The sequence below is a fragment of the Scardinius erythrophthalmus genome (genome assembly GCF_964197995.2).
Source record: "Scardinius erythrophthalmus genome assembly, chromosome: 1".
NCBI classification, from domain to species: domain Eukaryota; kingdom Metazoa; phylum Chordata; class Actinopteri; order Cypriniformes; family Leuciscidae; genus Scardinius; species Scardinius erythrophthalmus.
In genome coordinates this window covers 56,401,400-56,416,163 of record NC_138221.1, presented here as the reverse complement: position 1 = coordinate 56,416,163, position 14,764 = coordinate 56,401,400, and the positions used below count along the sequence as shown (strand labels likewise).

Below are 14,764 nucleotides of genomic sequence, written 5' to 3'. Positions count from 1 at the left end.
AAAAAACTAAATGGTGGAAAAATCACACGTGGTTGAGCCTTCATCTAAGTGTTGACTGGTTTCCCAGATGTACAAATATTTATATAATATTTATCATGTGAATTCATTTTAATTGCATCATGGTTGAAATTAAACTAAATGTAAGGAAAATATTTGTACCTTATAATCAAAGCACATTTCATAGCTTTCATTTATTACTGTTATTTATTGTAATGTCAGTCATGTAAAGTTTCCTACATGCTTAGAATTTTTCTTTTAGGGCTTGTTTCACAGTGTTAATAGCTAATTTTTTCGTGCTCTCATCATGGATAGGACAGCCCAACGAAGAATTTTAGGTTTGATCGACTTATTTGAACAATCTAAGCGCATGGTCTAAAGCGCAGGGCGCAAGTGCACTTTTGCTAGTTTAACGATGGGAAAAATGGTTGTTCCTATTCTCTTAATGAGTAATGGGTGTGTTTTGGCTGTAACGTGCAATAAACCAATCAGAGGCTCATCTCCCATTCCCTATAAAAGCCAGTTGCACTCGCACCATGGCAGATTGCTATTTACATGACGGAATTTACAAAGAAAGACCAAACGCTTCTCCAGAGCGCAAACGGATCTGCTTGTGCACAAGGTTAAAGCGTGTGAGCAGACCATCTACGGGACAAGCCAGATTTTACAATATCTTTATGTACACAATATTAATCTTTTACATTGTGATCCTTTTATTTTTAATATTTGGCATGTTTGCGTGCTGCTGCGCGTCCCTGTGTGTGTAATAAGCAGAGTGTACGCGCGTTGTGCACATAACTAACGCGCTCTTTAAATAACAAAATAAATACTGCGCCATTGACTTTAGACCAGGTTTCAGCCAACAATGCGCCTGAACGCACCTCGTTTTCAGACCAGCAGCCCATGGGCGTAAATGCATTTGCTATTTAAACAACGTAGCGCAGGATGTGAAAATGATAACTGCGTCAGGCTGAAACTAGCAAAAAACACTTGCGTCACGCTCTCCGCTGCATTGCGCTGGGTGTATGATAGGGCCCTTCGTCTTTAAAGTGCCAAAGAAGGCGAAATAATGGTTGGCGGTAATAAATGCAAGAAATATACAAACTTCTAGAGTTATGATCATTTACAGGGCAGTACAGCACTTTTACTATTGTTTATTTATTTGAGAAATTACATGATGGCTATTTCAGAGTTTGTTTTCCTTTCTTTTGTAATATATCATGTATAATAAATGTTGGCGCCTCCCTCTACTAAGTAACTCTGTATAAGTGATGTTGCAACATCGTTCTGTTGTCATTACTGTTTTGGTAATAAAACGCCCTTACATTTTAACCAGCGTGTAGTGTTACATGAAGGCAAGTGGAGTTTGACCCCTTTGATCGGAGAGGGATCATCTCTACAGTACTGAGAGAAACTCTGGGTTCGTTCACTGGACACCCTGTAAATTCCTGTTTGAATGGTCCCTTGTCTAGGATAGAGACCTCTGACTGTTTCTGACCCGTTATTCAGGTTAGTTTTGTTCATTTATTTATTTTTATTTATGTAGTAATGGCCATATGTGTACAAGTAAGTGTACTCATCTTGAAAAAGTGTTTGCAGTCTTTGATTCAGCTTTGTTTAATTCTTTAGGCTGAAAAAGCACTTTTGATTGTTAGTATGCTTGTTTGTTTTATTTTGGTGAGGGTTCATTATATTTAATGTGAAATACATGAGCATTAATGGATATTAGTGTCAGTAAGAAGAATTAGTAATGGGCTACTACTAATGCTGTAACTTTTATTTTAAAATTATTTTTTGCAAACACCTTTCATAACAAGTTTGCAGACTTTATTTGCAACTTTACACTTCTCAATACAATTCCCTTTCAATTCGGTCTCAACGTTGTGTCAGTGCTGACCCTATGGGGAGAACACCTTCCTCCTAGAAATACTGAAGCCTCATTGGAATAACAGCATTGTAACACAACGGCCAATGACGTTCAAGCGTGTGAAATAGGGATGCGAAAGCTCTCTAAGGCGGCAATATCTCTCCTTCAGACAGCTGTTCTGTATTTAAGAAGCCAATTACTACTTGCCAATGAGATTTACTCTAACCAGCGGACGGCACCTGGATTGCTGCTCCCCTGCATGCGTTCCGGTGAGTATGACATTTTCTTTCAGTTTTGGAAGGACATGGCTGTCCTCACTGTGAAGTGATGAGTGTCAGGATCCTTCATCTCTGTATCGACATCATCTTTGATGATAAATTGGCTTCCTGCTTCCGCCACCCAAGAGCCACAGAGCAAGACGCAGCAGCAGCTGAGACAGGACATTCAGGGGACGAGCTCACGCCAAGTCAGTATCCGTGGGCCTCGCTTCCACCTGAACTAATTTTGATTTTCACCAGGGACAGTCTCCGCCCCTCTTATGGAGCCCACGGCCTGGTCTCTTTTGGCATGTCAGATGATGATGAGTATGACCTGCAGTGAACCTTAGGAGTCCATATACACCGCCCCCCACCTCGAAGCGGCAATCTGCCCTGTATAAAGCAAAAAATATCCCATTGGTTTGCTCATTCACACGATATAAGAAGTCCCTGTCTCACAGCAGTGGTCTGCCGTGTTCAGAGCTCACTACAGATATACGCAGCCCCCTCCAACCACAATACTGTAGAGATATAAGCTGAGATCCCTAGTTGTCTTTGTGCTATGATTGTTCCACTGTGCTGTGTGCTTGCCCCAGGGAGTGGAACTGGGTTTTATTTTGATGTGAGCCCACCTTTCACTGGAGCACTCCCAATTTATAATTACTCTCGGCATGATTGCTGCCTTATTGATATTTGGGCATTATGTTGATGTCATGTGATTTGTAAAGCACCAACACTGCAGTTGCTTTCCTGTCATTCAGGCGCGGTGTCAAACCAGATCCGGTAACTCAGCATTACTGTACTGCCACTTTGCTCTCATCCACTCATGACGACGACAGCAAGACTGTCCGCTCTGTTGTTCCTGTCTCTCACATCAGCTAAACCCTCCTTGCCCATCTAGCCCATTTTGGGATTTGGCTTTAGTTCTGAAAGCCTTTATATGTTCTCCATTCGAGCCACTCCATTCGGCATTGCTGAAACTGCTCTCTTTCAAGACGGCGCTTTTGCTTGCACTCGCATGAGTTAAGCGTGTTCGTGAAAATGTGCTCTTTCAGTCAGCGAGTCCTGCATGTTTTTTTGGCCTGAGGTTACTGTAGAGTTCCTCTCAAACCAAGAAAAGGTTATGGTCCTAAGGTGCTCTCAACACTGTTCAGAGCCCAGGTTATATCAGCTTTTGCACTGAGTGAACCTGTTGCTGGAGTTACACTGAAGATTTGTTGGTTAAAAGCAGAGTCTATCCCTTTGGATTGCGGATGCGATGGCTTTGGCTTACAGTTCACAGAACATGGAATGCCCTATAGGTGTTCGAGCCCACTCTACAGATTCTATAATCTGACGATTCTTCGCTAGCTTCGCGGATCCTGTCAGTGCAGGAAAGCTAGTTTTATAGGAAGCCCATAAAGTACTGTTTTGTCAGCAGCTGTTTATTTCTGCTCTTCATAAGTGCTCATGTTATTATCATCTTAGAATGTGCTTGCGGTGGACGGATAGGCACAGCCCCTTCTCTTGGGCATGGTGTTTCAACCAGGTCCACTCGGCTTTTTTGTCATTGCAGGGCAGCTAAGTAAAAGCTCTGAAACAGCAGGGACATCTGATGTTATGTTATCCTCATATTTATTTCATTGTCGCTACAGTGGTTTAGGTTTAGGCCCCTGACACAGCATGGTTCAACTGCAGTTGATTCTGTGTTAGCAAACTGGGATTCACTGCTTCCATGTCACTGTAGATACAGCGGCTTGATATGCCGCTTGAAGCGTTATTTGACTTCAGTTGAAGTCCCCCTGTGGTGAAAATCAAACTTTTAATGTTGTTTATATGTCTACGTGGTGTTTTTAAAATGCTTTAAGACAAGCTATGTGAAAATTCATAAGTCAACACCATTGCTGAGTATTTTCTCCTTAAAACTGCAGTGAACCTGAGACAGTCTTAAAACCACGGTTTGGAATCGCTGGTGTTTCTGACGTCACAAATTACCTTGTAACCAATCACATCAACATATGATCCTCAACAAGTGGATCTCTGAGCTGGTGTGAGTGAGTGGAGACGGGGCTAATTTGCATATATTCATAGAACCGCGAATGCTAAATGAGGCAAGGGTGTAGAGGTAAAGCTGATTTATACATATGCATTGTTTATTTATACCTACGCCGGAGCCTCTACGCTTTAGGCTACACATTGGTTTTCGTTTATACTTCCGCGTTGTTGTCTGCGTTGATGTGCAGTTACACATGGGTGCATGTGAAACCCGAGGGAGGGGTTCTAGCAGACCAATCACATGCTTGTGGTCCGCGTAGAATTGACGCGTTATTACATTTTTGGAGAGGTGCACGTCAAGGTATGTCGTAGGCAACACATAGCCTATGACGTAGCTACGGCGTGAGTTCGACGCAGAAGTATAAATTGGGCTTTACATTCAAAGCTATTTTAAGGCATGAATAATTTTTTTTGAGGAAAAAATGTTTAAATGTGTAATTTTGGTGATCAAAAATTAGTTTTAAGGGTTAAAGTTATTGACTACAGGGGGGCCTTTAAACGATGAGGCCGGAGGGGTCGCCTGAACGGCACAGTTCAGCCTCAGTTCTGCTACTTCATAAGCGCAGAGATTCGCGGCTTTATTATCATTTTTTCTACGCTGAAAAGTGGTGTCCAGCTACAGTTATTCTCTGATGGCTTCATAAGTGCCAAGCCCCTATTTTGTGCACTTGAACGTCATTGGTGGTTGTGTTACAATGGCGTTATCAGGCTTCAGTAATTCTAGATGTTTTCAGGTTTAATTCAGGCTGCTGTCAGTTGCATGTTTACTCTTCTAATGAGAGTAAAACTGTCTAAATCCATTATGATATATACATATGATGTTATTTAGTATAAATACTTGGATATTGATTAGTATGGGTAACTGCAATCTTATTTATCTTTCCTTTTTCAATATTATGAACTGTAATGCTCATTAAAAAAACATTGGTCAAAATGTGTGGGAACTCTTTTAATGCAAACATAATACCACCTTAATGAAACCTGAAAAATGCTGTCTGCATATTTGCATTTACTGTATTTCTCTCTTCTTTTGAGAGTAAAACCAATTTAATCCACGCATTAAATCACATCTGTTAGTAAACATGGTCTTTTGTATGGGTTCTTTATCAAATTTGGATCTGAAGAGAAATCAGAAAATGTGAGTTATGCAGTATAATGCTGTCTCTATTTGTGCTTTATGAAATGAGTTTTATGAAATATTTGCCCTGTGGTCCTTTCTTATAAGTTAACTTTTTAGTTTTATATTGTGTAGAAAAAAACATTTGACATTCCTCTGTTGTAACATACCTGGTATCTTATTAAATGACAGAAAAAGCATTAACATGAGAATACAGGCTAGATAATGTATAATCAGTTAAGACATAAAGTCACGTCTGGACATCATTCCATTGAATGCGTGTATGTGAGGGAGATTATCCACTATCTGTTATTTAAAAGTGACACAGCTGAGAAACTCCTTGACCTTTGACCTCATGGCTGCCACCGAGCATCCCGATGTGTCCCCTTCCCCCACCGCTGAGGTCACATCTCCGCCGACCACCCTGGCCACCACAGATATAGTGGTGCTTGTTATCTACTTCCTCTTGGTTATGGCTGTGGGCTTGTGGGTATGTTTACTAAAACGACAAAATGCACTACTATATCATTTCACAGTGACAAAATGTTACTCCAGTAAATGTGTTACTTATCACATTTATGGCTTACCATCTTGTATATGGCATATTTATAACCTTTGCTCACCCAACAGTCCATGTGGAAGACCAAGAGGAGCACAGTGGATGGATATTTTCTGGCCGGAAAAACCATGACTTGGTGGCCGGTGAGTAAAAAAGTGATGTTGTCTCCAAAAGAAAACATCAACAAACAAACAAAATAACAAGCAATTACATTTTGCATTAAAACATTAAGCCTATTTTTAGGAACATTATTTTCATGAAAATTAGGCGTGAATCTGGAGAGATTCATGTTATAAAATACTTTTTTATTAGATAAAAATAAATCTAGTATTGAAATCGCTTTTTTTTTGAAACAGCTGTATTATTCATTCCAGGCCAGTAGTTGGCGATGTCACTTTGTAAAAAGTTTTCTGTTTAGTTGTGGTGTAAACGGCCCCTCACAGATCAAAAGTAATTTCCAGCTCACATCTTTTCCATCTTCTATCATGTGCAGGTGGGCGCCTCTCTGTTTGCCAGTAATGTGGGCAGTGGGCACTTCATTGGGCTCGCAGGCTCTGGGGCGGCGGCTGGTATCGGTGCCACTGCTTATGAATGGAACGTGAGCACACAATATACAATTTAAGAAATAGAGAGTACATTGATTTGCTGAATATACCACATTATAGAGTGCATTATGGAAAAAGTGAATGTCTCATGTTCATTTGCAGGGCATGCTGATGGTGCTGCTCTTGGGCTGGCTGTTTTTACCCATCTATATTGCATCAAGGGTGAGAAAACAACATTTTTTACTGTCTATGGAGAAAACAACAGATTTGATACAGTATTACATACATTTAGAGTCCCTGTAACAGATCTCAAGCAACAGATTGGATGTTTTTTCAATTTAAAACCGTAAAACGTTTGGGGTCGGTACAGTTTTTCTCATGTTTTTGAAGAAGTCTCTTCTCCTCACCAAGGCTGCATTTATTTGATCAACAATACCGTAAAAACAGTAATATTGTGAAATATTATTACCATTTAAAATAACTGTTTTCTATTTGAATGTATTTTAAAATGTAATTTATTCCTGTGATCAAAAGCTTAATTTTCAGCATCATTACTCCAGTCTTCAGTGTCACATGAGCCTTCAGAAATCATTATTTTATGATGAGTTGATGCTTAAGAAACATTATCAATGTTAAAAACAGCTGTGCCGCTTCATATTTTTTGTGGAAACTATGATGATTCTTTGATGAAAATAAAGTTATTTAAAACAGAAATCTTTTGTAACATTAATTGTTAATGGCTTTATTGACACTTTCGACCATTTTAATGCATCCGTACTGAATAATTTCTTTAAACGTTGTATTTACTGACCCAAAACTTTTGCACTGAAGTGTATACACACACACACACACACACACACACACACACACACACACACACACACACACACACACACACACATGCAACTGTCTTTATATAGTTGTTTTTGCAATTAGTGTGAATTAAATACAAATGATGTAAATTAGGATTCTTTTCCATTTCTTTTCAGGTCACAACAATGCCTGAGTATTTACAGAAAAGATTTGGTGGCATAAGAATACAGTTATTTCTTTGTGTTTTATATCTATTCATCTACATCTTCACCAAAATATCAGTAAGTATGATAAATAAACTTGACTCTGACTTGGTAATCAGCTTTGAATAGTTCAGCTTTGAATGAGTGTCTGTGTGCAGGTGGACATGTATGCAGGAGCTGTGTTCATCCAGCAGGCTCTGCAGTGGAACATCTACCTCGCTGTGGTTCTGCTTCTCGGCATTACGGCTCTGTACACCATCGCAGGTCAGATATTTTGTTACTCTTAAGGGCTGTTCACACTAAAGCACGGCAACATAAAGACACCATCTGCCACTTTAAAGGGTGTTAGAGTCAGAGATCACTCTTCCGCCAGAACTCGACTCGCGTACGGCCGTTGCTGGAAGCCAGTGATTATAAATATGGATATTTTTCTTATACAAGCTCATCGTTTCACTTCAGAATGCCTTTATTAACCCCCTGGAGCCGTATGGATTACTTTTATGATGGATGGATGTGCTATTTTGGGCTTCAAAAGAAGTCATATACACCTAGGATGGCTTGAGGGTGAGTATATTAGGGGATGATTTTCATTTTTGGATGAACTAACCCTTTTAATCTCTTTAAATTAGTTGGATTCTGATTGGCTGTTGATCGCTCAGTTCTGAAAGTGAAACCAACGATATCGTTCCCTCATGTAGTTATCGATATGGTTTGGATATCTCTATTCTAATGGAATTAGAATGATTATTTATAGTTAGTGATAGGAGAAACGAAGCTTTTCGAAACTTCAAATGTTGAACCAGTTTCTTCTCAAACTGATTTACTGTTTCGAAGAGCTCGAAATGCCACACGCTGGTGATGCAGTCAACTATGGTCGCAAGTTCTGTTGAATTGTGGTGGTAACAAGGAATTTGCGACCATAGTTTACTTTGGCAAACGCACCCCAGAAAGGTTGCGTTGAAAACTCAGCCCAAACACGCATAAAAACACCTTTTACAAACCAAATGCAAATGTTTTATTGAAAGTGTAGTCTCAAATAGTCTTATACCATGGAATATGAAGTGTCTTTCGTGTATAATATGCTATTTTATTCAGTTGTAGGACTTGTTTCGTTTGCTTTATGGAGGGTTTGGTAAATCAAATTTATAAAACTGATCCGAAATCAGATAAAAACTATAAACACTGGTTCATGGGTCCACAGAGATCGACATTTCAAAACTGTCCTCCTATCATATTACTGTATATGGATTATCTATCTATATTGATGTTCTAGTATCTATATCAATCCATTCAGTAAGAAATTATAGGTCTAAGTAGGTTTAAGTTTTAGATCTCTCTCTAACTTCTCGCTTTAGATGTCTATATATACCTAGAGTTCAAGTTCTAACTACATAGAATGATGTTCTAGTTCTGTCTATCTAGCTACATCTCAAAAGGTTTCGAAATAGTTACGACTAAACAAAGCCTCATATACTGAAATCATGTGGCTTTGGTAGTTTGAAACACTGAATCACTGGTTCTAAATATTTGATTTGCAAACGTTTCGAAGGTTCATGAAGCAGTGTCTTGAAAGTGGCCATCACTAGTTCTGGTTATCTATCTTGTTGTGAACGGCCCTTTAATCCTACAAATGATGAAGTCTTGTAATCTTCTATCTAAACCATATCTTGACTGATTGTTCACAGGTGGTCTGGCAGCAGTGATCTACACCGATGCGGTTCAGACTGTCATCATGGTGGTCGGAGCCTTGATCCTCATGGGCTTCAGTGAGTGACTACAACAATGATGTTCACGGAAATTCTGAAGCTTCTATGCAATAATAATACAATCTTTTTTTTTTTAATTTTTTTTGATGTCAGGTTTTGCAGAGGTTGGGGGATTTCAGGCTGTCCTGGACAAGTATCCTCAAGCTATTCCCTCCATCCGAGTGCCCAACACCACCTGCGGAATCCCTCGTGATGATGCCTTTCACATATTCCGTCACCCTGTGACCTCTGACCTGCCGTGGCCGGGAGTAATCCTGGGCATGTCCATGCCCTCCATGTGGTACTGGTGTTCTGACCAGGTGAGCGACCAGTAGTATTGATTGAACTTATTTAAGACACATTACCCATGATGGGTATGATGGCTTCTATATTGATCTATCTCTAAGTTCTTACTTGTAAAGGTCTAGATCCAGCTAGAGTTGAAGTTCTAGATTGCTAGACTGAAGTTCTTGATCTGTCTAGAAGTTCTAGTTCTTTCTGTCTAGCTACTCTTGTGAAAATATAGTGCACTTAATCATATTGAATGTGCACATTACTCTTAAATGTAGCTAAAGCATACTTCTTTTTCACAGGGGTCGTTCTAGACTAGTTCTAAACTAGTTTCTATCTAGTTTAGAACAACCCTATAGAACTCTTCTTTAGCAACCACCTTGTAATCATCCATAAGATCTTAGCAACTGCCTAGGAACAACATACCTTCATAACATTACATAACATATTTATCATGACAACTCTGCTGCTGTTGTTGTTGATTATTGCTGTTATAGATTGCTGCTGCTGGTGATTATTGCTTATATTTAGATTGTTGATTATATTTTGTTGTTGCTCCTGTGTGCAGGTGATAGTGCAGCGTTCGCTTGCTTCCAAGAACATTCTGCATGCTAAAGGAGGATCTCTGCTCGCCGCTTACCTCAAAGTTCTGCCCTTCTTCATGATGGTGATTCCAGGCATGATCAGCAGGATACTCTACCCAGGTGCACCACTGAAACAAACACCAAAGTTTAAGGCCTCTAAATGTATGGTTTGTTGTATTGAAATGCATATTAACGTGCGTGTGTGAGAACTATAGACGAGGTGGGCTGTGGAGACCCAGAAGTGTGTAAACAGGTTTGTGGGAATCCTGTGGGCTGCTCGGACATTGCTTATGCCAAACTGGTGATGGAGCTCCTTCCCGCAGGTATCAGCGAGATTCTTTGATTTGTTTACGTATGTTGGTTGTTTTTCAGTTTCTAGATCAGCTGGCTGAGCTAACTCATTTTTCTTGTGTGTTTGTCTAGGTTTGAGGGGTTTAATGATGGCTGTGATGTTGGCTGCTCTCATGTCCTCTTTGACCTCCATATTCAACAGTTCCAGCACCATTTTCACCATGGACCTGTGGAGAAACATCCGCCGCACTGCCTCCGAGTGGGAGCTCATGATTGTGGGGAGGTGTGACATCAACAAGCTGTTATACACACATTAGAGTTTAAAGGCAAATTCATCAATTTCTTCAGCCTGTAAAGAGCCTATTTGTATTTAAAAGTAATTGGCCGTCAGAAAGACTCCAACATTAGACAGTCATTAAAATTTGGTTGAAATTGAAAATTGTGTTGATGCCCAAACCCAACGTTGGCTTGACGCCAATGAAATATCAGCATCTACTGATATTATAATTTAATGTTGTGTTAACATACCTCATGACTGTCTGTGTTTGACATCAGTCATTGAATTTTAGTTCCTTAACTCTTTCCCTGCCAGCATTTTTTTTTTAAACTTGCCAGCCACCGCCAGCATTTTTTGATCTTCACAAGTTACATGGCCCCCAGAATATTTTGTTGTTTGAATATCTGACCATGCAATATATCAAAACAATAGTGCCTTTGCTTTTAAACATACAAACAAAAAAAAACGTTTTATTCTAGCTTAATGCATTCTTTTTTATCAACACTTAAATGTGGGTAGGTTTCATAAAAAAGTAACATTTTGAGCAAAAAATTGAGAAATTGCATTTTTGTCAAAGAATACGTCTGGATCAGATTCAGAACGATGATCAAAACATAGATGGAATAGATCGAGTCCATCAACACCCCCAAATCTTCACAGTACCTAGTCCTGGGTCGACAATGACATTTCATTCAGTAGCACTATGTGGTTTTGATATATATACTGTTTAATATTGATGATCACGTTATTTTACATATGCTTCTGCTTACATATTGTGTTTTTATCAGGAGATTCTGATTCTGTACTCTTTCAGAAGATGCGTAATAGCGCCCCCTACCGTATAACAGTGAAAACACGGAAAGCCGGAAGTTTCTGTCAATGGCGGGAAAAGAGTTAATAACACAACTTAAAACCAATGTCAGCTGTGTCTGCATTCTTTGTCAAATTGGTATTGAACAGAACTTAAATTAAACCAAATATTAACGTCTTATAATGTTGGTGGCCCACTGAATAGTTAGAATCTGTTAACCTGTAAAACTCTCTTTTGGTCGAGCTTTTGCTTTTGGCAAATTAATCTAGTATTGTCATTCTACAAATACTTAATACATTTAGCTCTCTGGTAAAGTCAGCTGTTTCAACTGCTGTGTATGTGTGTGTGTTTCCATGTCAAAGAGTGTTTGTGTTGGTGTTAGTGGTGGTGTCAGTGCTGTGGATTCCTCTAGTTCAGGCCAGTCAGGGTGGGCAGCTCTTCATCTACATCCAATCCATCAGTATGTACCTGCAGCCCCCCATAACGGTCGTCTTCCTTGCGGGATGCTTCTGGAAACGGACCAATGAGAAGGTACAAAACCGATCAAGCATTGAGAGGGGTTTTTTTTTCTTCCTTTTTATTGTTGCCACTGTTGGCTGAGATTTTGCCATATTAATCACAGTGGATATCAAGACCAACAACACGATTGATAGTGTGAGGTATTAAAGATATTTTGCCGTTTGCTTTGTCTATTTTTGCTCCACCAACAAAAATAGTTCAAAAGCGAAGCTACAGCAGAAGTGTTGTGCTGCGCAACAGGCAGGAGTGAGTTCCTGAATTAATCAATGTTTGAACAGTCAGTTGAGTGAATGAATATATAATGACTCACTCATATAGATGGTAGTTGTGTCTCAAATGACACTATGAACTTATACTATGTAATGTGTAATATGGAAGCCCATTTCTGCCAAAAAAAAAAATGCTTTGGAAAATCATAAATATAGTTAAAGGTTATAATTATGAGATGGTTAGCGAAATTACAAAAAGTCTGACATACATTTTTTTAATTGACTTGTCTCATAATGTCAATTTTCATTTTCATCATCTCATAATCGACTGTCATAATTTTGACTTTTTGTCCTGGTTTCACAGACAGGGTTTAGATTAAGCCAGGACTAGGCCTTAGTTCAAACAGGACAAAAGTACCTTTTGAAAAAAAAAAAAAAAAAACTGGAACTAGCTTAAGCCTTATCTGTTAAACCGGCGGTATATCTAATAATTATGACACAATTTAGACTCTTTTATTTCATAATTTCTGCTTTTATCTTATAATTATGACAGCAAGTCGTTACCCTTTTATCTCATAATTAAATTGTCTCATAATTACAACATTGTCACAATGTCGACTTTTTAATCTCATAATTATGACAATGTCACAATTTAGACTCTTTATCTCATAATTTCTACTTTATTTGTCATGTCAACTTATCTCATAATTATGACTTTTTATCCTATAATTATGACAGCATGTCATTATGTCAACTTTTTTATCTCATAATTTTCACTTAGTGTCTCATAATTTCTACTTATGTTATTATTGACCTTTTACCCTCATAATTATGATAATCCATTATGTACTCTTCTGTCTAGTATATTAACTTTATACGGTCACACACACTCATACAGCACTTTATATACGGTGCATTCCTAATTAGTTTCTGAGGTATTTTATTAATATATATTATCAATAAATAATAAACACATTAACTGATTTCTTTTCTCCTGTGACGTTGGTGTAGGGTGCATTCTGGGGTCTGATAGTGGGCATGTTGGTGGGCTGTATAAGGATGATCCTGGATTTCGTCTATCCTACACCGCAGTGCTATGAGAGCGACACCAGGCCTGACATCATCAAATATATTCACTTCCTGTACTTCTCCATCATCCTCACTCTCCTCACACTCATCGTGGTGGTGTGTGTTAGTCTGGCCACAGAGAAGCCCAAACCAGAGCAGGTAAACACACACACACACACACACACACACACACACACACACAGTTTGCAATTTCACAAAAAACATACTTTGTACTTAAATGTCTTTTCACAAACCTTGAGAACACACACACGTCCGGTAAAAGGGTTTGTTATTTTGCAGATCAGTCGTTTGACGTGGTACACGCGCTTTGATCCTGTGAAAGAAAGCGAAGAGGTCGTGGCTTCAGATCTCTACACGATCGAAGGCGCCACACAGAACACAAAAGACATGGAAAATGATGCATATCAAATGAAAGAAGGTACTTTTTCCAGTTCACATGCATTATTTTGTGATTTTAATTAAACAGGAATAGAGAAGTCTTAATTCTTTGACTTTAATAGTCCAGTTATCCAGAAGAGGGAGACAAAGTCATTTGATAATTTTTAAATAACAAGGAAATAACAAAAAGTCTGAGTGATATGTGAAAAATTTGAACGTGAAATATAAGCACACGACACCAAAAAAAATTGACATAACACTTAATATTTGAACATAATCTCGTTAAATCATGATATAAGTTGTAATTATGGGATAAGTTACAATTAAAACATACCAAGTCGTAAATTTGACAGTCTAAATTAAGACAAAAAGTAATTTGTGTCAATTTCGACAATCTAATTTGTCATAATTTTAACTTTATCTCATAATTATGTCATAATTTAGACTTTTATGTCAAAGTTTTAACTTTTTGTCTCAGTTAACTTTCTATCTCATATTTTTTTACTTTTTCTCATTCTTTTAACTCCAAAAAACATTGACATAACACTTAATATTTGACCGTCATTGCATTACATAGAAATCACAAAAGTGGCTTCTGCAAACAAATGGCGTTGGACCATTTTTTGGGGCAATGCAAGTGTCTAAATGCATTTGGCAGGCAATATAAAATGCACTTAATACATGTATATGTATATTCATGCAGGTCACACTTCAGAAATGTTTAGTTTGAATCTGTTTACATGTAATTCTGAGCGCCGTGTTTCTCCCCAGACTCCTGTAGGTCTGTGTCCAGTGAAGCAGGTTCCTCTAAACTCAAATCTGCTCTGTTCTGGATCTGTGGAATGGAGAAGCAGAAAGAAGGGAAGCCCATATCTCCTCCTCCAGAGACTCCGATGTGTTCCCTCGAGGAAGATCCCTGCATGAAACACCTGGTAAACGCCAACCTCATCGTCTGTATGTCACTGGCTGTGTTTCTCATCGCCTACTGGGCATAGTCACTTTATCATGGATTGTTTAGTGTGACTGGTGTAAAAGTAAATCTTCGCTGTGTATGTAATTAATAATTGCTTATGCTTATTTATTTATCAATCAGTTTTTACTTGTTTGATAAAGACATTAAATGACAGTTTAAAGGTAGGGTAGGCAATTTCTGAGAGGCTAGCTGTGAAAGCACGAGA

The 14,764-nt window shown here is 38.6% G+C and overlaps 1 protein-coding gene across 1 annotated transcript; it reads left to right on the top strand.

Annotated features, from left to right (window-relative positions):
• Window positions 1-5,627: 5,627 nt before the first annotated feature.
• slc5a11 (solute carrier family 5 member 11) lies at window positions 5,628-14,581 on the top strand (the record flags this gene model as incomplete). The annotated part of the gene is made up of 15 exons (XM_081380937.1): window positions 5,628-5,762; window positions 5,903-5,974; window positions 6,325-6,429; window positions 6,539-6,598; window positions 7,366-7,470; window positions 7,551-7,656; window positions 9,078-9,158; window positions 9,252-9,457; window positions 9,997-10,132; window positions 10,228-10,335; window positions 10,436-10,588; window positions 11,756-11,922; window positions 13,131-13,346; window positions 13,488-13,626; window positions 14,358-14,581. 15 exons carry the CDS (start codon window positions 5,628-5,630, stop codon window positions 14,579-14,581), a joined length of 2,013 nt encoding a protein of 670 aa, XP_081237063.1.
• Between the last annotated feature and the right edge of the window lie 183 nt (window positions 14,582-14,764).